At 41.0% G+C, this 22,536-nt stretch overlaps 1 protein-coding gene across 2 annotated transcripts in view; it reads left to right on the top strand.

The window, feature by feature from the left end:
* abtb2b (ankyrin repeat and BTB (POZ) domain containing 2b) overlaps nucleotides 1-22,536 on the top strand; it is a 154,496-nt gene that overhangs the window by 85,329 nt on the left and 46,631 nt on the right. The window contains exons 1-2 of one of the 2 annotated variants that reach the window (XM_029758479.1): nucleotides 17,057-17,112; nucleotides 17,529-17,739. In XM_029758479.1, the coding sequence (XP_029614339.1) occupies nucleotides 17,549-17,739 (191 nt within the window). In that variant the 5' untranslated portion in view covers nucleotides 17,057-17,112; nucleotides 17,529-17,548. Of the gene's footprint in view, nucleotides 1-17,056; nucleotides 17,113-17,528; nucleotides 17,740-22,536 lie in introns of those variants that run through there. The other variant, XM_029758478.1, reaches the window with a different exon arrangement.

The raw sequence follows: 22,536 nt of genomic DNA, 5'->3' as shown, positions 1-22,536 counted from the left end.
AGATCTGGCAGCGTGGTGTCAGGACAACAATCTCTCCCTCAACATCATCAAGACCAAGGAGGAGCTTGTGGACTACAGGAAATGTGGAGAGGGTCAAGAGCTTCAAGGTCCTCAGCATCCACACCACTGAGGACTTAACATGGTCATCTCACACAAGCATAGTCGTAAAGAAGGCACGACAGCACTTCTTGCCCCTAAGGAGACTGAAGAGATTTGGCATGGCACCTCAGATCCTCAGGAACTTTTTACAGGTGGACCATCAAAAGCATCCTGACTGGTTGTATCACCACCTGGTAGGGCAACTGCTCTGCCCACAACCGCAAGGTGGTGCTGATGGCCCAGCGCATCACTGGGTGCGAGCTCTCCGCCATGAACTGTTCTCTCTGCTCCCATCTGGCAGGCGGTACCTGAGCATCGGGATGTGGACCAGCGCTCCGAAAGAGTGTCTTTCCCCAGGCTATAAGACTGTTGAATAGCATAAAACTGTTGAATAGCTAACGATCCCTGCCCTCCCTCTCTCCCACAGACTATCTGCACTGACTACCTGCACGGACTCAGGTCTCTACCACTCAGCCACACACACCTAAACTGACACTCTTCACATTCACGCAAACACATACCCACATACACACACCCCTCAATCACTCCAGTACCACTGCATAGGGTTGCAAGGCTACCAGTAATTTACCAAAGTTACCAGAATCTTCAGTAATTTGGGTAATTAACATAACGTCTATGGCAATCTATTGTAACTTTGGGAATTTATACTTCAATAAATGTATTCATATACAGTGGGGGGAAAAAGTATTTGATCCCCTGCTGATTTTGTATGTTTGCCCACTGACAAAGAAATTATCTATAAATGGTCTATAATTTTAATGTTAGGTTTATTTGAACAGTGAGAGACAGAATAACAACAAAAATATCGAGAAAAACGCATGTCAAAAATGTTATAAATTGATTTGCATATTAATGAGGGAAATAAGTATTTGACCCCCTCTCAATCAGAAAGATTTCTGGCTCCCAGGTGTCTTTTATACAGGTACGAGCTGAGATTAGCAGCACACTCTTAAAGGGAGTGCTCCTAACCACAGCTTGTTACCTGTATAAAAGACACCTGTCCACAGAAGCAATCAATCAATCAGATTCCAAACTCTCCACCATGGCCAAGACCAAAGTCCTCTCCAAGGATGTCAGGGACAAGATTGTAGACCTACACAAGGCTGGAATGGGCTACAAGACCATCGCCAAGCAGCTTGGTGAGAAGGTGACAACATTTGGTACGATTATTCGCAAATGGAAGAAACACAAAAGAACTGTCAATATCCCTCGGCCTGGGGCTCCATGCAAGATCTCACCTCGTGGAGTTGCAATGATCATGAGAATGGTGAGGAATCAGCCCAGAACTACACGGGAGGATCTTGTCAATGATCTCAAGGCAGCTGGGACCATAGTCACCAAGAAACAATTGGTAACACACTACACCGTGAAGGACTGAAATCCTGCAGCGCCCGCAAGGTCCCCCTGCTCAAGAATACATATACATGCCCGTCTGAAGTTTGCCAATGAACATCTGAATGACTCAGAGGACAACTGGTGAAAGTGTTGTGGTCAGATGAGACCACAATGGAGCTCTTTGGCATCAACTCAACTCGCCGTGTTTGGAGGAGGAAGAATGCTGCCTATGACCCCAAGAACACCATCTCCACCGTCAAACATGGAGGTGGAAACATTATGCTTTGGGGGTGTTTTTCTGCTAAGGGGACAGGACAACTTCACCGCATCATTTGACGGGGCCATGTACTGTCAAATCTTGGGTGAGAACCTCCTTCCCTCAGCCAGGGCATTGAAAATGGGTCGTGGATGAGTATTCCAGCATGACAATGACCCAAAACACACGGCCAAAGCAACAAGGCAACAAGAAGAAGCACATTAAGGTCCTGGAGTGGCCTAGCCAGTCTCCAGACCTTAATCCCATAGAAAATCTGTGGAGGGAGCTGAAGGTTCGAGTTGCCAAAAGTCAGCCTCGAAACCTTAATGACTTGGAGAAGATCTGCAAAGATGAGTGGGACAAAATCCCTCCTGAGATGTGTGCAAACCTGGTGGCCAACTACAAGAAACGTCTGACCTCTGTGATTGCCAACAAGGGTTTTGCCACCAAGTACTAAGTCATGTTTTGCAGAGGGGTCAAATACTTATTTCCCTCATTAGAATGCAAATCAATTTATAACATTTTTGACATGCGTTTTTCTGGATTTTTTTGTTGTTATTCTCTCTCACTATTCATATAAACCTACCACTAAAATTATTGACTGATCATTTCTTTGTAAGTGGGCAAACGTACAAAATCAGCAGGGGATCAAATACTTTTTTCCCCCACTGTACGGTATAGTATTCATTTATTATATCTGTGTCCATATTGTCCCTGAGTTTCTAGTAGATAGACCATATGGTTCAAGAAAAAATAGCCTATTTAATGAAAATGCATCTAATCAACAATGGAATTACCTCTGCAACTCTTCCAACTATTTCATGCTGAAATTGTCATTTTAAACACCAATGGTATTCACTAAGTTGATGGTTGATATTTAGGATAATGTTTTACAGTTTTGTCATTATTATTATTACATATTTTTTTATCTTACATTTTTCAAATATTTTACATTTGATAAAGGCACACAGAGGGCCAGAGATTATTGCAGACACCTGTGATAATCTGAAGTACCTAAAAGGGCCACTTGATGTCGTGTGATAGATTACATAAAATCCTTGAAATATACCAAAATCCTGGTAGTTTACTGGTAAACTTCAAAAGTTAAAATTCATATAACTTCCCTTTGCAACCCTACCTCTGCACATTGTAGTAGCGGTACTGGCACTGCACTGAACTGTATATACTATAAGACCTGTAACTGCATTCTCGTGTTTCTTTTCTTTTTTTCTTCTCTCGCAGTTCACATTTGTTTTATTTCATATCTGTATTACTTCCTTTATTGTGCATTTTTGGGAAAGAGCTCACAAGTTAAGCATGTCACTGTACTGTATCCTGTGCATGTGACAATACAACTTGAAACTCACACATACACATACTCACACACACACACACTCTGGCCAGTAGTCGGGTGTTTAAGAAAAACACACACACTCTTTCCCTCTCTGAGTGCACTCTTTGTGTAATGTGTCTCCTGTGCAATGGCGCTGGTCTGAGCTCTCGGCTGGCACTCTCCAGACCTCCACACACATGGGGTTGGCACGCCTAGCATTACCCAGGAGACAGGGCAGACACTGGGGCATCTGTATGGAAGCAGCCAGTCCTGCTGGAGCCCTGGGCTGGGCTGGACTGAACTGGACTTACCTGACCGAGCAGGCGCACACACAAACTAAACATGGGGCCTTGTGGAGGGCAGAGTTTCTTTTTTCTCAACCAGTGAGAAATAAAATAAAAAAGCTGGTGGATAGAGGAAATAGTTGGTTTTTATATTGTATTTATTTGCGTATACCAGTATACTAGTACAATGGCAAACATAAGCGTGATCATAAGGTTACTACAAGCTTCACTCAGTTGATCTATGTGTGTGCGAGCATGTGGGTGGAGTGGGATTTTTTTAGAGTAGTGGACACCTTTTGATAACATGGTAAAGCAAAAAAGAAATGTGTGTCTTTCAATTTTGTCAAAGCAAGGAAGAGTCCATTTGCTAGTAGTAGCTAGCTGGCAGTCTGGCTAAAAATCTAGCACGATAGCTAGCCTTTTTAGCTTCCCATGTGAAATATCAGATTTATACTGCCGGTGTAACCTAAAACATTATCCCAGTTTGATATGTTGCTTGTGTATTCATTCCCATATCAGCTAAAAATAGAACGTCATCTTGTTTTGGTCATGGAGAAAAAAACACATGGCTAGCTAGCTGGCAACAGCAGGTTCTACCATTTCACAATAGCCTGTAATCACTAGTTATTACTTCTAAACAAAATACATTTTTGGGTGGATTCTGCAACACTCCTAAGCTTGTGTCTGCATAGAGCTTGTAGTAAGTTTAACATGACAGAAGCAGAGGGTGAGAGTAGTAGTAGCAAATAATCCCACTAAATCTTCTAGAATGTTCTTTTAAGGCACTGAGTAAACAAACAGAAGTAATTGTTGGAGCCAGAATCCCAGCTGTAAACCAGCGGCAACCCAAACGGATTTAGCTCCGGCCCTCCACTGGTTCTCCAATCCACCATTTGGTAAACACTGGTGTTAGAATTAGAGAATGGCTTTGTTAGTGGAACGGCTTTGTTAGTGGAACATTGCGTGCTTGAAACAGGCTAACTCTAAAGGGATAGTAAGATAAGAGACAATGGGATATATTTTCATACTACAGAAATGACCATAAACCTCAATATAATCTGGCAGAGTGATTTAATTACAAACTTTTATTCAACAATGTACAATATAAAGAGGCAATTTTTTATTGTTTTACTCATTTTTAAACATCGTTTACTAAACTTAAGTCAGATAAAAGCCTCCTTATCATGCACATTATTGAAGAGAAGTTTCAGATTATCACACTGCCAGGTTATAATGACGTTTATGATATTTTTGGGACATTGCACAATGCTTTTGCACTACATGTAAAGCATAGGATCACAGAGATTTAGGCTATACGTGTCTTTTAATTGAAAATTCACATCAACAAAAACCTTATGTTATTATTTTCTTACCATCATATCTAGTACAGCCACAACATTGTGAACTAGTATCCTTGTAGCGGTACAACATAAGATTCTAACACCCTATGCTGCTTTACCCTACTGTTACTGGGTGGGTTGGGTTGTTGACATGTTTTGAACAGAAACAGCCTCATTGGCTCCCACGTTCTGAGGCAGGAATCCATCCAATATTACATGGAATCCAATAATGCTGTATTTCATATCCTCAAGACCTGTGAAGCTAAGCCCTTAAGCCCCAGGGGATATATCAGGGCTGGGAAGCCAGGGAGAGGCTCTCCGTCCTGGGGTAGAATTCCTCTGAGCCCCCATGGAGGGGACCGGTTGGTGGGAACACAATTGAGCCCTTCAGCTAGGCTCTGGCTTTTTTTGGAGGACTTGCCTCCCCATGGTACCCCTTCACCAGCCCCCCTCTCCTCCTACCCCCAGTCCTGGCCTCCAGGCACTCTCCCACTCAACGGTGATCAGGTTAGAGATTAACCTATAAGGGTAATTATGTTAAATGTGTGCTACATGATCCAAAACATGACCCTGCCTCTCACCCCCCATGCCTCTAATAAAAAAATGTATGAAATGTATGCATTCACTACTGTAAATCGCGCGGGATAAGAGCGTCTGCTAAATGACTAAAATGTAAATGTAAGTGGGTTATCTGTGTGTGTGTGCGTGCGTCCGTGTGTGTGCACATGTGTGGGTTATTATGTGTGTGCTTTGTGTATGCCTGTCAGTGGATGCTCCTCAGAGGAGGAAGGGGATGACTATCCTCCTCAGTGAATACAATTTTTCCTTTTTACATAAAACTATACTAAATATATTAATGTCACCAAATAATTGATTAAAACACACTGTTTTGCAATGAAGGTCTACATTAGCCTCAACAGCACTCTGGGGTAGCACTATGGTGTTAGCCGGAGGACACATTAACCTATCAGAGTTTTTCAGTATGAACTGACATGTTGTTGACCCAATCAAAGTATCAGAGAATTAATCTAGTACTGAAAGCATAAGCTACAGCTAGCTAGCACTGCAGTGCATAACATGTGGTGAGTAGTTGACTCAGACAGAGAAAGACAATAGTTGAACAGTTTTAAACAAATACATTTCTTCAAAACTGAAGGAGAAGAGAGAGACAGAGCTAACTATATTTGGTTGTATTTTTTTACTTTCACTTACCTAGCTAGCTGATGCAGCTAACAAATTTAGCCTACTCAAACACCCGGCTCAAACAGAGAGGGATGCTATGTTTGCTGGCTATGGCTATCCAACACTGGAACTCTTCCAAGGTAAACTTTTGTTTTTTAAATGTATTGCCACCGGGGCCCGCCGATGTAACTGCTTAACTGCTTGCTGTACACTGTACTGCGTGATTGTAGCGGGTGCTTGCTCTACACTGTACTGCGTGATTGTAGCGGGTTTATTAACACGTTAGTTCTAGTAGCTAGCTATGTTGACTATGATGTTAGGTGGCAACGATGAAGGCTGTGTGTAGTGGTTAGAGTTTATGGTATGAAGGTTTTCGCCTGGTCAGAGACAGCTGTTGTATGGTGCACTGAAGTCCACAAGCGAAGGAAAAATGTGAGAGGAGGAGAACGTGTAGATTCGAGAAGGAATTATAAAACAAGCAAATAATCATGCTGATTGTATGTGGCTGCGATAAAAGTGAACTGTGTTTGCTGTGATCAGGGGTGTATTCATTCTGCCGATTCTTAAACGAAGGCGAACGGAACGAAACAGGGATTATCATACCTGAATTTGTCAAAAAAAACTTGTTTGCAACTGTTGAACTAATGATTATGCCTTAGATCAGCTAGATGCAGGCAAGAGTGTACAAGATGGTATTGAATGGGTCACTGTGTGGATTACAATTATTATTTTTTATCTCGACATGTTGTAGCAACCTGATGGGTATAGGGGAAATTTTAGTATCATGTAGTAGACTAAACCTATCAATGTTACATTGAACTGGGTGAATAGAAAATTAGTTATAACTCATCTTTAACGGCACCGACTGCCGCTGATACATGTGTATCCCTGTGTATGTGTGTATCTGTGAGTTTCATAGTGTACAGACATAGGGAAAAGTCATCAGCTACTGAATGAACAGTCTCCATGTGGCGGTTTAGGCCTACTCAGCTCCGAACGTGGGCGGACAAATACCTTTTACAGATACTACTTCCATATGTACAGTGGTTCCTCAATTAAAAGTTTTGAGATAATGCTGCAGGATTTAGAAGTAATTTGTGGTTTAGTCCATTACCCTGCGTCACTACTTCATTGCTCCAGACCACCGCAAGGGGGAATTAGAGCGCTGATTATGCTTTTGGGTCCCAAGGCGCTAATGTGTCTCTACCTGAATGAATGCTGTCAATGAATAGGCAATATAAACCAAACTGATAATTGTGCACAACTTCAAAACTTGAGTTAACTGAATGATGAGGATGAAAAAGAAGAGTGATTGAATTTAGAAAAATAGTGTAAGAATTGCTCTTTCTCTGTCCCGCGTGGACACACAAAAAAAGAAAAAAGAAAAGGTTTCACATATTTCAAGACCTGAGCTATTTAATGTAGGTCAAATCATATTAAATTGTATTTGTCATGTGCGCCGAATACAACAGGTTACCGTGAAAGGTAGTATATAGGTCCTGGATGGGAGGAAGCTTGGCCCCAATGATGTACTGGGCCATACGCACTACCCTTTGTAGCGCCTTACGGTCAGATGCCAAGCAGTTGCCATACCAGGCGGTGATGCAACCAGTCAGGATGCTGTCGATTGTGCAGCTGTAGAACTTTTTGAGGATCTGAGGACATATGCCAAATCTTTTCAGTCTCCTGAGTGGGAAAAGGTGTTGTCGTGCCCTCTTCACTACTGTCTTGGTGTGTTTAGACCATTATCATTTGTTGGTGATGTGGACACCAAGGAACATGAAACTTTCGACCCGCTCCACTACATCCCTGCCAATGTTAATGGGGGCCTGTTCGGCTCACCTTTTGCTGTAGTCCACGATCAGCTCCTTTGTCTTGTTCACATTGGTTGTTGTCCTGGAACCACACCACAGGTCTCTGACCTCCTCCCTATAGGCTGTCTCATCATTGTCGGTGATCAGGCCAACCTTTGTTGTGTCGTCATTAAATGTAATGATGGTGTTTGAGTCGTGCTTGGCTACGCAGTCGTGGGTGGAAAGGGAGTACAGGAGGGGACTAAGCACACACACCTGAGGGTCCCAGTGTTGAGGATCAGTGTGGCAGATGTGTTGTTCCCTACCCTTACCACCTGAGGGCAGACATTGTTTTTTTAACTTTATTAATATGGATTTAGGTGGGTACAGCATGTTACAGTGCATGATGTCATAGTATTTAATGCTCAGTACGTTTTTGTCTTTTATGATATTTATCTTAATGTAGGCCTACTGCTACAATACACATATTTTGGTAAATTCAGGGACATGTGGGTTCAAGGTTCTTATTGAAATGAAGTTATTGAAATTACATGGAGCTGTTGGCCTAAGAGTCCTATTTACTGTAGCTGTTTTAGTGTAAGTTACTTAATGTCATGAAGGCCTACTTCAATATACAGTATATCAATCAATAATTCATTCATTTGTACATGTTGTCATGACGTTGGCCTGTGGGTAAGGTTTATGACCCCCTATAAATACCTTTCTCCCTTCCCCTCTCTCTGACCCTACTGAAGGACTGTTGAATAGCCTTTGTTAAATATAGAGAGTCTGGGAACATCAAACAAATGGGGAAAAGGAACCATATTTTGGTAATAGAACCAGTTGGAAATATGCGTTGGAACTTAGAGTATGGATGTCAGTACGGTTGTCATCTGAGACATTATGACTGATGACAGGACGACAAAAACTGTACCTGGGAAAGTCTACATATTCTAGTTATCAAATTCACATGGAATTGTTGTGCAATTTAAATGTTTGATATTGAGATTGTTTGTTAGGAGATTAAATGTAATTTTAGCTTCCAAATGAGAGAATTGGGTTTTCATAAGGAAAGTGCCCTGCTTAATCAGTGTCCCGCCCCTGTGAAGAGACAGGGGTTATAAACGATGAAACACACCCTTCTCACCTCGCCACTATATAAGACAATGACACAATGTAACCAGAGTTCCACTACGTGAGGTCTGCAGCCTCTGCGTTAAAAGGACATACATGTCAAGTACAGAACTAAGCCAACCTCGGCGTGAGCGTTGGTTGTGAATGGTATGAACTTTGAACTTATTCACTACAGAAGTGATACTTCCTAGCCGTTGAGTTAGCAGCGGCCGCTGTAGAACGTGGGCTAGGAAAGGACGGACGACGGATCCAGTCTAACACACGACGAAGATACTACAACGTATCCATTTTATCACCATTGACATTCTTCCAAGGACAGGAAGATCGCTGTTGGCCAACCCGGCCAGCATCTACAACCAACCAACCGAAGCGCAGCTCAGAGTAAATATTTATTGCATTTTCCTTTTCCAAATGGGGGGTAATTTAGAATGCATACGATAATGTATTTACGACAGCATAGCTGCTGTTTCTTTTGTTCCTCAAAAGAAAAAAGTCTTCCCGCTCTTTCATTCAAGCCCAACCCCCTTTCTTTGTGTAACAAGCCGCCATGTCGGCTCCGTCCACCAGGGCTGTTTTCTGTATGACATAATTTGTATTCTGTGTATATGTAATTCGGTGTGATTAGTTAGGTATTTAGTAAATAAATAATTAAACCCAATTTTGTATTGCTGATTCAACTTGTTAGCCAGGGTTCGTGAAGATAACCAAGAATTTACAACTTTCATTATGAGACTGAAAATAAGATGATTAATATTGACGGCTATCGATGTGAAATATTACTAAGTTTTTAAGAGTTTATTCGGAAGATAACAGCTCTATAAACACTCTTCCGTGGTGTCCCGACTTTCTAGTTAATTACATTTACATGATTAGCGAATCAAGTGATATTAATTACAGAGAAAGAATTTTATAGGATAGCATGTCATATCACTTAATCCGGCATAGCCAAAGACACGACAATGTCATCACACAACATACAAGTCATCCATGTCTTTAAATACAGTCAAGCATTTTAGATATAAAACGAAATAACAAATGGGAGCCTTGAATAATTAAACAATGAATAAACCACAACATGTCGGCTAAAGCGATTGAATTCACTAATGCATATAACGCATTTTAAAACTCTTTCTTGAACTACACTGTTGGTTAAGGGCTTGTAAGTAAGCATTTCACGGTAAGGTCAACACCTGTGTATTCGGCACGTGACAACGAAAATGCATATTCGGCTCATGTGACAACGAAAATGCATTTGACATTAGCCTATGTAGGCCTGAGGGTTTTCTTTAGGAAAATATGGCACTGTACAACGTGCCTGGTCGGGAGTAGGCCTAAGACTACCAAGCAACTGAAGAGCAAAATAATCATGACATTTCCACAGCCTAATTGTAGGCTAACCGGTATCCAAACAGAGATTCAGCTAAAATAAAAAATCTGATTGATTTATCAAGACCAGTCCCCAAGCTTCTCTCAAAGCAGTGCAACATGGTGCTGAAATAATTTACCAGATGTGGTAGGCTATTGCTAAAAATCCTATTATAACAATTGGATGACTTTGGGTGTTTCAGTAAGAAACAATATCTTTACTTAAATTCCATTAGCCTACTTTATTCCAATATTTCTATCATTCAGGGACATGTATTCCCATAGTAATTTGTTACAGATCCATCCAGATGTGGTTAGAAAACAGTGCATATGGTGGGCTATGCAAAGAGATGAGGGAAGTGACATGCCTCGCAAATCCCCATTAATATTTTAAAGCACTTATTGATGAAGCCGGTGACTGAGGTGGTATACTCCTCAATGCCATTGGATGAATCCCGGAACATATTCCAGTCTGTGCTAGCAAAACAGTCCTATGGTTGGGATATGTACGGATGTTCACTGTGGGGATGACGTCGTCGATGCACTTATTTTAATTTTATTTTACCTTTATTTAACCAGGTAGGCCAGTTGAGAACAAGTTCTCATTTACAACTGCGACTTGGTCAAGATAAAGCAAAGCAGTGCGACAAAAACAACAACACAGAGTTACACATAAACAAACGTACATAGGCATTGAGTGACGATGAGAGAGGTTTTGTCTCTAGAGGCACCAGTTAAGCCAGGTGAGGTCACTGCATGTGTGTGCGGTGGAATAAAAGGGTCTGGTGTAAAGGTTCAGAGCTTACGGTAGGAATCTGGAGATGTGGTAGAGAAAAAGCAGTCCGTCTGGGTTGATATCGCGTTTTACAGACTAGCAGGTATTGACCGAACTGAGGCTTGCTGTTGTTCGAGTTAACTGTATAGACCGCTAGCAGTGGCTAACTGACTACTAGCTAGTAGCTAGTTAGCTGGCCAGCTCCTGATGGGGGTTCTGGTTCTAAAGTATAAAAATAGCAGATCCGTACCACATTGGGTGGAGCGGGTTGCAGGAGAGTATATTCAGTCCGTAAATGGAAAGTGAGATTAAAATATATTCGAAATATATACGAGAAAAGAAAAAAAATATAGTGACTGAAGTGGTATACTCCTCAATGCCATTTGATGAATCACGGAACATATGCCAGTCTGTGCTAGCAACACAGTCCTGTAGCGTAGCATCCGCGTCATTTGACCACTTCCATGTTGAGCGAGTCACTGGTACTTCCTGTTTTATTTTTGTTATAAGCAGGAATCAGGAGGATATAATTATGGTCAGATTTGCCAAATGGAGAGCGAGGGAGAGCTTTGTATGCGTCTCTGTGTGTGGAGTAAAGGTGGCCTGGAGTTTTTTTTCCACTCTGGTTGCACATGTGACATGCTGGTAGAAATTAGGTCAAATGGATTGAAGTTTGCCTGCATTAAAGTCCCCGGCCACTAGGAGCGGTGCTTCTGGATGAGCATTTTATTGTTTGCTTATGACCTTATACAGCTCGTTGAGTGTGGTCTTAGTGCCAGCATCAGTTGGTGGTGGTAAATAGATGGCTTCAAATAATACCAACATACCATTTGTTGGTTGAATTATCTCAATAACCATGAAGCAGCCCGGTGGCTACATTGACCCTGACCCTGGTGATTGGTGTAGCCTCACTGCACTTAGTACTCCCAGTCCCTGGCTATCACACTATCACGCTGACCCAAACCAAACTGTGCTGGCTCAGATATTTTATTTTCACTTTGTCCTATTCAGCATAGTTCCAGCAACTATATGATGGATGTGTGTAAACAGGCCAACTCAGTACAGCTTAGTTTGGCACCACTCAGTTCAGCTCAGTAGTGTGAAAAGCCCTCCAGTCATTGTCTGACTAGTCCATTAAGTGCAAACGTCATTAGTGATTAATGATTGTTTAGACTGGGTTGGTCTGGCTGTGCTTACTGGTAATGGCACTACTAATCGGTTAAGAAAATAAAATAATGTAATGGGTTAAGGAAAGAAAGGGGAAAATCCTTTGCTGGATGATGTAGCCTAGGGGGCCAATGCTGAGTATTGCTGTAGTGGTAGATGGTTCACCCAACTCTGTATGGTGTGTTTGTTTGTTTTATGTACGTGTGTGTGTTTTATGAACGTGTGTGTGGACCTTTAGCTGACCTTTAGCTGTTTAGCTGTGTGGACCTTTAGCTGCTCACACACATCAACCACTCCACAAATTTCTTGTTAACAAACTCTAGTTTTGGCAAGTTGGTTAGGACATCTACTTTGTGCATGACACAAGTATTGTTTCCAACAATTGTTTACAGACAGATTATTTCACTTATAATTCACTGTATCACAATTCCAGTGGGTCAGAAGTTTACATACAATAAGTTGACTGTGCCTTTAAACAGCTTGGAAAATTCCAGAAACTATGTCATGGCTTTAGATAGTCTAATTGACATAATTTGAGTCAATTGGAGGTGTACCTGTGGATGTATTTCAAGGCTAACCTTCAAACTCAGTGCCTCTTTGCTTGACATCATGGGAAAATCAAAAGAAATCAGCCCGAAAATTGTAGACCTCCACAGGTCTGGTTCATCCTTGGGAGCAATTTGCAAACGCCTGAAGGTACCACGTTCATCTGTACAAACAATACTACGCAAGTATAAACACCATGGGACCACACAGCCGTCATACCGCTCAGAAAGGAGATGCGTTCTGTCTCCTAGAGATTAATGTACTTTGGTGCGAAAAGTGCAAATCAATCCCAGAACAGCAGCAAAGGACCTTGTGAAGATGCTGGAGGAAATGAGTACAAAAGTATGTATATCCACAGTGTAACGAGTCCTATGTCGACATAACCTGAAAGGCCGCTCAGAAAGGAAGAAGCCATTGCTTCAAAACCACAATAAAAAAAGTCAGTCTACGGTTTGCAACTGCACATGGGGACAAAGATAATACTTTTTGGAGAAATGTCCTCTGGTCTGATGAAAGGGGGAGGCTTGCAAGCCGAAGAACACCATCCCAACCGTGAAGCATAGGGGTGGCAGCATTATGTTGTTGGGGTGCTTTGCTGCAGGAGGGACTGGTGCATTTCACAAAATAGATGGCATCAGAAGGTAGGAAAATGATGTGGATATATTAAAGCAACATCTCAAGACATCAGTCAGGAAGTTAAAGCTTGGTCGCAAATGGGTCTTCCAAATGGACAATGACTCCAAGCATACTTCCAAAGTTGTGGCAAAATGGCTTAAGGACAACAAAGTCAAGGTATTGGAGTGGCCGTCACAAAGCCCTGACCTCAATCCTATAGAAAATTTGTGGGCAGAACTGAAAAAGCGTGTGCAAGCAAGGATGCCTACAAACCTGACACAGTTACACCAGCTCTGTCAGGAGGAATGAGCCAAAATTCACCCAACTTATTGTGGGAAGCTTGTGGAAGGCTACCCAAAACGTTTGACCCAAGTTAAACATTTTAAAGGCAATGCTACCAAATACTAATTGAGTGTATGTACACTTCTGGCCCACTGGGAATGTGATGAATGAAATAAAAGCTGAAATAAATAATTCTCTCTACTATTATTCTGACATTTCACATTCTTAAAATAAAGTGGTGATCCTAACTGACCAAAGACAGACAGGGAATTTTTGCTCGGATTAAATGTCAGGAATTGTGCAAAACTGAGTTTAAATGTATTTGGCTAAGATGTATGTAAACTTCTGACTTCAGCTGTATGTACTGGTGTGTGTATCTCACCTAGGGCTGTGGCGGTCACAAAATTTCATCAGCTGGTGATTGTCAAGCAAATAACTGTTGGTCGCACGGTAATGAACCGTTAATTAACATGAACACATTTGGCATCTCCTGGCTTCCAAGCCACTGATGCAGACCTTTGGAACATCTACATTTTAAAAAGTCTAATAAATCTAATATATCCATGTAATATAGCTTACACCTTCACAATGCATTTATGATTTATTTTGAACAGGTCTAAAGAAGCATGATATGAAGAAAATGTAGTCTATTTCAGAAGACAGAATAGCATACTCAGAGTTGTCTTTATGTTAGGTCCTAATCTGGCTATGCCAAATGGCTGTGGGCTACACTAGTTCCTTTAGCAGACAAGATGTGCTTAGAATACCGTGGCATTATTGTATAATATTTAATAGTATTACGAATACAATTGAACAAAGCTGAATAAAATATAAATATTTTCTCCAAACAATTTAAGGAAGTGCGCATATGCGGCTGTGTTGAACAGTTAACCTCTACGGGCCACGGAGGCAGTATTGAGCATTTTGAAAAAAATACGTGCCCATTTTTAACTGCCTCCTACACCAACTCAGAAGCTAGGATATGCATATTATTAACACATTCGGATAGAAAACACTCTGAATTTTCTAAAACAGTTTGAATGGTGTCTGTAAGTATAACAAAACTCATATTGCAGGCAAAAACCTGAGAAAAATAGATTAAAAAAAAATGAGAATTTTGTGGCTGTACTATTTAGTGTCATTGTTTATTAGATACCATAGTGAGAAAGGATTCAGTTCGCAACTCCTACAGATTCCACTAGATGTCAGCAATCTTTATAAAGTTGTTTGAAGCTTCCATGATTAACATGGAGCAAATAAGAATGCATTGAAGTTGACGTCCGTGGGATGTCGTCACTTCCATTATGGCCTGCACCTGCGCAATCATGAGACACAGGACATTTTTCAAAAACGTTTTTCTAGACACAGGTGAGGTCGGGTTGAAACATTACTGATGTTTCACGTTAAAAATGGCTCTAAAGATTGATGCTAAACAACGTTTGACATGTTTGAACAAACATAAATAGATTATTTTTGTAACTTTTTTAACTTTTTGCCGTGACTTCACACACCCCCCCGCGCTACTTTTTAGTAGCCACCGAAGCGCTAACAACATGGAACAACTTGGAGTTCTTTGGACATCAATTATGAACTTTGTCAAAAGAAACCACATTTGTTGTGGACCTGGAATTCCTGGAACTGCCAATGGATGAAGATAATCAAAGGTAATGGATTATTGACAATAGTATTATTGATATTACATGGTTACAAGATGATGCTAAGCTAATTAGGCTAGCTTATTGTTCTTAGCACAGCACCTGGTTTATTGCAACTTGTGATTTCCCAGTAAAGTTATTTTGAAATCTGGCAAGACAGTATCATTTACGAAATGTTAAACTATAATTATTTGAATGACAATATTATAATTTACCAATGTTTTCGAATAGTAATTTTGAAAATTGTAACGTTGTTCACCGGAAGCATTTCAGAGAAGAAAAAAATCAGAATTTCACAGCTACTGTAAAATGCGGTTTTTGGATATAAATATGAACTTGATGGAACAAAAAATGCATGTATTGTATAACATAATGTCCTAGGAGTGTCATCTGATGGAGATTGTCAAAGGTTGGTGCATAATTTTAGCTGGTTTCTGCTTTTGGTGACGCCTGACCTTGAATTGAAAATGGATGTTTGTACTTTTGTGGCTATGTACTGTCCTAACATAATCTAACTTTATGCTTTTGCCGTAAAGCCTCTTTGAAAATCGGACAATGTGGTTAGATTAAGGAGATGTTTATCTTATAAATGGTGTAAAATAGTTGATTGTTTGAGAAATTGAAATTATTAGATTTTTGATGTTTTGAATTTCCAGCCTTGCTAGCAATCCCGTCTCAGGGTTCATTGCTAACCCGTGGCCTCAACAGGTTTTAACAGAGAAATAGGTACTCCTATATTCTTAATTTAGAGTTATTAATGTAACTGTAGTTGTTCTACAAACGTTGGGCTGTATGTTTTTGATTTTTAATACATTGTAAGGCTGCATGATACGACTCTAATGATGATTTGAAAAACGTTGCTTGAAAGGCATGAGCTCTGCATTGTTTTTTTGTGCAGGCTGTACACACTTCATTAGTCTCTCATTCACAATTTGACTTGCACTTGATGGTTCCAAACTTCTTGCATTTACGATGATGGAGGCCACTGTGTTCTTGGGGACCTTCAATGCTGCAGAAATGTTTTGGTACACTTCCCGAGATCTGTCCCCGACACAATCCTGCGTCGGAGTTCTACGGACAATCCCTTCGACCTCATGGCTTGGTTTTTGCTCTGACATGCACAGTCAACTGTGGGAACTTATATAGACAGGTGTGTGCCTTTCCAATCATGTCAAATCAATTGAATCTACCACAGGTGGACTCCAATCAAGTTGTAGAAACATCTCAAGGATGATCAATGGAAACAGGATACAGTTGAGCTCAATTTCGAGTCTCATAGCAAAGGGTTTGAGTACTTATGTAAATAAGGTATTTCTACTTTTTACTTTTAATACGTTTACAAAAATGTATAAACTTTTTTTCTTTCTCATTATGTGGTATTGTGTGGTTTGATGAGGAAAAAACAATTTAATACATTTTAGACTAAGGCAGTAACATAACAAAATGTGGGAAATGTCAAGGGATCTGAATACTTTCCAAATGCACTGTATAATTTCACCAAATAGCTAATATTGTCACCCATCACACTATTCTTGATTTAATCTTGTCTTTACATATACTAAATAATATATGTGAGAAATTTGTTTTGATTTAGAATGGACCGTTATTATGCACCTGTCTCAAGACAGGGGCAGTGGGAAAAAATTATTGAATCGCGAATGCAGGATGCTTTTCCAGTTGTTCATTTTTTTAAAACATTTTTTATTTAACCTTTATTTAACTAGGCATTTCAGTTAAGAAAAAAAATCCTATTTTACAATGACGGCCTACCCCCCCAGCCAAACTCTTCCCAATTGTGCACCGCCCTATGGGACTCCTGATCACGGCCGGGTGTGATACAGCCCGGGATCGAACCAGGGTCTGTTGTGATGCCTCTAGCACTCAGATGCAGTGCCATAGACTGCTGCGCCACTATTTTCATGTCAACCAGGTATGCTATACTTCTGTTGTAAAGATAAACAATGTGCTTAATATTAGGAAAGTTGAGAAATAAATATAGTAGGCCTAGTCTATAGAAAGCTGATGGGATCCTCCTCTTTTTAGTAGAGGCCGTCCCTCTGTTTCCTTGTGCAATTGCATAACCTATAGAAATGTTGCGCAACATGAGCTTATGGGCTCTCATGAAGTGTTCGATTAGATTTTCGATTACATTTGCATTGATGTCATAGTAATTAGAGGGACAATAGATTGCTGAATACCAGGCAGTTAGTAAGTTTGGTAGGCTGCTAATGACCATCAGCAGCATCAGAGCTTGGAGAAGCCTAATTACCTTGACTAAACTTTCACCGCAACAGCCCTAATCTCACCTTCACCCTCACCATCTCCCTCCCTGTGTCTCTTTCCTAGGTGACCTGGTGTCCAGAGCCATGCACCACATGCAGCGTTTGAGCTCCGTACGCCCGGGGCTCAGCCCGGCCCGCCACACCCGGCCCCAACAGATTGTCTCCTGGTTGCCCGACGCCCTACACACCCTCTACTACTTCCTCCGCTGCCCACAGATGGAGTCCATGGAAAACCCCAACCTAGACCCACCCAGGATGGCCCTCAGCAAGGAGAGGTAGGGGTTAGAATATGGAGAATGGATGTTTATACACACACACACGCACACACAGAGACACACAGTTCATACGCACGCTCTCTCTTTCTCTCTCTCTCAGATAAACACTATCAAAATGTTAGATCTGTTTTGAAATGTCCCTATCTACAGTTGAAGTCGGAAGTTTACATACACTTAGGTTGGAGTTATTAACCTCCCTGGGCAAGGTGGGACGTTTGCGTCTTCACCTAGTCAACAGCCAGTGGAATCGCGTGGCACGAAATACAAATACCTCAAAAATGTTATAACTTCAATTTCTCAAAGATATTACTATTTTACACCATTTTAAAGACGAGACTCTCATTAATCTAACCACATTGTCCGATTTCAAAAAGGCTTTACAGCGAAAGCAAAACATTAGATTATGTCAGGAGAGTACCCTGCCAAAAATAATCACACAGCCATTTTCAAAGCAAGCATATATGTCACAAAAACCAAAACCACAGCTAAATGCAGCACTAACCTTTGATGATCTTCATCAGATGACACTCCTAGGACATTATGTTATACAATACATGCATGTTTTGTTCAATCAAGTTCATATTTATATCAAAAACCAGCTTTTTACATTAGCATGTGATGTTCAGAACTAGCATACCCACTGCAAACTTCCGGTGAATTTACTAAATCACTCACGATTAACGTTCACAAAATACATAACAATTATTTTAACAAGAATTATAGATACAGAACTCATTTATGCAATCGCGGTGTCAGATTTTAAAATAGCTTTTCGGCGAAAGCACATTTTGCAATATTCTGAGTAGAAAGCCCGGCCATCACAGCTAGCTAATTTGACACCCACCAAGTTTGCCACTCACCAAACTCAGATTTACTATAAGAAAAATTGGATTACCTTTGCTGTTCTTCGTCAGAATGCACTCCCAGGATTTCTACTTCAACAACAAATGTTGTTTTGGTTCGAAATAATCCATAGTTATATTGAAATAGCTCCGTTTTGTTCGTGCGTTCAGGTAAGTAGCCGAAGGGTGGCGCGCGAGCGCATTTCGTGACAAAAAATTTCCAAATATTCCATTACCGTACTTGGAAGCATGTCAAATGCTGTTTAAAATCAATTTTTATGTGATTTTTCTCGTAAAATAGCGATAATATTCCAACCGGGCGACGTTGTATTCATTCAAAGAGAGAAAGAAAAACATGGAGAATTCACATGAATGCGCATCTACAGTGTTACTGTTCTCAGCCTGACCACTCACAAAATCTCCTGCTGTTTTTCGCCCAGAGACTGGAGAGACATCATTCCACTTTCTGGCGTCTTCTGAGAGCCAATGGAAGCCTTAGAAAATGTCACGTTACAGCTGAGATGCTGTATTTTTGATAGAGATGCCACAGAAGGAGAACAAATTGTCAGACAGGGCACTTCCTGTATGGAATCTTCTCAGGCTTTGGCCTGCCATATGAGTTCTGTTATACTCACATACACCATTCAAACAGTTTTAGAAACGTTAGAGTGTTTTCTATCCAAATCTACAAATTATATGCATATTCTCATTTTTGGGCAAGAGTAGTAACCAGTTTAAATTGGGTACGTTTTTTATCTGGCCGTGCAAATACTGCCCCCTAGCCCCAACAGGTTAAAACTTGTTTTTCAACCACTCCACAAATTTCTTGTTAATGATGTTATTGCTTTAGAAGCTTCTGTTAGGCTAATTGACATCCTTTGAGTCAATTGGAGGTGTACCTGTGGATGTATTTCAAGGCCTACCTTGAATTGTAGACCTCCAAGTCTGGTTCATCCTTGGGAGCAATTTCCAAATGCATGAAAGTACCATGTTCATCTGTACAAGCAATGGTACGCAAGTATAAACACCATGGGATCATGCAGCCATCATACCGCTCAGGAAGGAGACACTTTCTGTCTCCTAGAGATGAACGTACTTTGGTGCGAAAAGTGCAAATCAATCCCAGAACAGCAGCAAAGGACCTTGTGAAGATGCTGGAGGAAACAGATACAAAAGTATCTATATCCACAGTAAAACGAGTCCTATATCGACATAATCTGAAAGGCCGCTCAGCAAGGAAGAAGCCACTGCTCCAAAACCGGCATAAAAAAAGCCAGACTACGGTTTGCAACTGCACATGGGGACAAAGATGGTACTTTTTGGAGAAATGTCCTCTGGACTGATGAAACAAAAATATAGCTGTTTGGCCATAATGACCATCGTTATGTTTGGAGGAAGAAGGGGGAGGCTTGCAAGCCGAAGAACACATCCCAACCATGAATCACGGTGGTGGCAGCATCATGTTGTGGGGGTGCTTTGCTGCAGGAGGGACTGGTGCACTTCACAAAATAGATGGCATCATGAGGGAAGGAAAATGATGTGGATATATTGAAGCAACATCTCAAGACATCAGTCAGGAAGTTAAAGCTTGGTCGCAAATGGGTCTTCCAAATGGACAATGACCCCAAGCATACTTCCAAAGTTGTGGAAAATGGCTTAAGGACAACAAAGTCAAGGTATTGGAGTGGCCATCACAAAGCCCTGACCTCAATCCTATAGAAAATGTGTGGGCAGAACTGAAAAAGCGTGTGCGAGCAAGGAGGCCTACAAACCTGAATCCGTTACACCAGCTCTGTCAGGAGGAATGGGTCAACATTCACCCAACTTATTGTGGGAAGCTTGTGGAAGGCTACCCGAAACATTTGACTCAAGTGAAACAATTTAAAGGCAATGCTACCAAATACTAATTGAGTGTTTGTAAACTTCTGACCCACTGGGAATGAGATTAAAGAAATTAAAGCTGAAATAAATAATTCTCTCTGCTATTATTCTGACATTTCACATTCTTAAAATAAAGGGGTGATCCTAACTGACCTAAGACAAGGAATTTTTACTAGGATTAAATTTCAGGAATTGGGAATTGTGAACAGCTGAGTTTAATTGTATTTGGCTAAGGTGTATGTAAACTTCCGACTTCAACTGTAGATGCAGAAATACCAAATAAACATGTGTCTGTGACTGACACTGTTTAATTAAGAATTGAGAATAGGCGACGTTGGCTAACCACTGTTCTTTCTTACACATTCACAAAGTACAGCACTTTATTAGAGCTCTTATCAACTTGTCACAAACTTCCTGTGAACCCCTCCTCTTTCCACCAACCATTCACAATGGAGTCTACAAGGTTCTTATTCAGGTGCTAATGCTAGGTGGAGGGGACAGGTAGTCATTACAGGTGTAAATGTTAGTCTTGGAGAACCTTGGACTATTTGAAAGATGTGAATAAGAGAAAGGGTTAGTGTATTTTAAGAGGTGCTAATGGGTTTTAACCCTGTCAGTGGCTCTTTTCATCTCTTATGGCTGGCTTCCCGGCTTTGAAGTTGAGGTCAAGGTTGTATGTTTTTAGACATAGTTATCTCATTGGTAGTGTCTGATTAGTTTATTGGTAGTGTCTGAACAGTTGATGGCCTATAGCTGATTTGTGAGAGATTAGAGGTTCCATGACCATGTTAATGAACTGAATGGTGTGTGCTCATTGGGCATTTCTCATCTGGTTTTGCCTCAGGACTCAAATTAAACCTGGTTGCCTCAGTCACGACCCAATATCACACTGCGAAACAAAAACCCAGCCAAAATGCAATCTGGGAAACTATTTTTAATACTATATTGATTGTAAATGTATATGACAAGAGAACACCTTTTTTTAATGAAGATTGTTAGTAAGCTTACTTGTTTAAGACCACAAAATCAACCAAAATGTGCTGATAATAGTCTGTATTGAAAATGCTGTGATCAAATCAAATCAAATTTATTTATATAGCCCTTCGTACATCAGCTGAAATCTCAAAGTGCTGTACAGAAACCCAGCCTAAAACCCCAAACAGCAAGCAATGCATGTGAAAGAAGCACGGTGGCTGGGAAAAACTCCCTAGGAAAAACTCCTGAGAAAGGCCAAAAACCTAGGAAGAAACCTAGAGAGGAACCAGGCTATGAGGGGTGGCCAGTCCTCTTCTGGCTGTGCCGGGTGGATATTATAACAGAACATGGTCAAGATGTTAAAATGTTCGTAAATGACCAGCATGGTCAAATAATAATAATCATAGTAATTGTCGAGGGTGCAACAAGCACGTCCGGTGAAACAGGTCAGGGTTCCGTAGCCGCAGGCAGAACAGTTGAAACTGGAGCAGCAGCATGGCCAGGTGGACTGGGGACAGCAAGGAGTCATCATGCCAGGTAGTCCTGAGGCATGGTCCTAGGGCTCAGGTCCTCCGAGAGAAAGAAAGAAAGAGAGAAGAGAGAATTAGAGAGAGCATATTTACATTCACACAGGACACCGGATAAGACAAGAGAATACTCCAGATGTAACAGACTGACCCTAGCCCCCCGACACATAAACTACTGCAGCATAAATACTGGAGGCTGAGACAGGAGGGATCAGAAGACACTGTGGCCCCATCCGATGATACCCCCGGACAGGGCCAAACAGGCATGATATGTGATTGAAGAAAGATATTTTTCAGAGATGAAATAAGTAAATGTAGGCATTTTCTACACACTTTCTACCTGGTTTTAGTCATTTAGGTTCAAACTAAATAAATAAAAATAAGAGAATCACTTCTCAAGTAGCCCCTGTAGAGCGGTGGTTTTCTCTGGAAGTTACTGCTTGTGTTGTACGTATGCCACTGAAAACAGGGTGTGGACTAGGACTGACTCACTACTGATTCCACTGTTTCCTGTCCTCCAGTAAGATGTGATAAAAGGCTGTATAAATATCAGCTTACGTAGCTCATGTGGT

This window comes from Salmo trutta, chromosome 7, assembly GCF_901001165.1.
Source record: "Salmo trutta chromosome 7, fSalTru1.1, whole genome shotgun sequence".
NCBI classification, from domain to species: Eukaryota; Metazoa; Chordata; class Actinopteri; order Salmoniformes; family Salmonidae; genus Salmo; species Salmo trutta.
The sequence above is the reverse complement of the archived record's forward strand: the minus strand, read 5'-3'. Positions and strand labels throughout refer to the sequence as shown.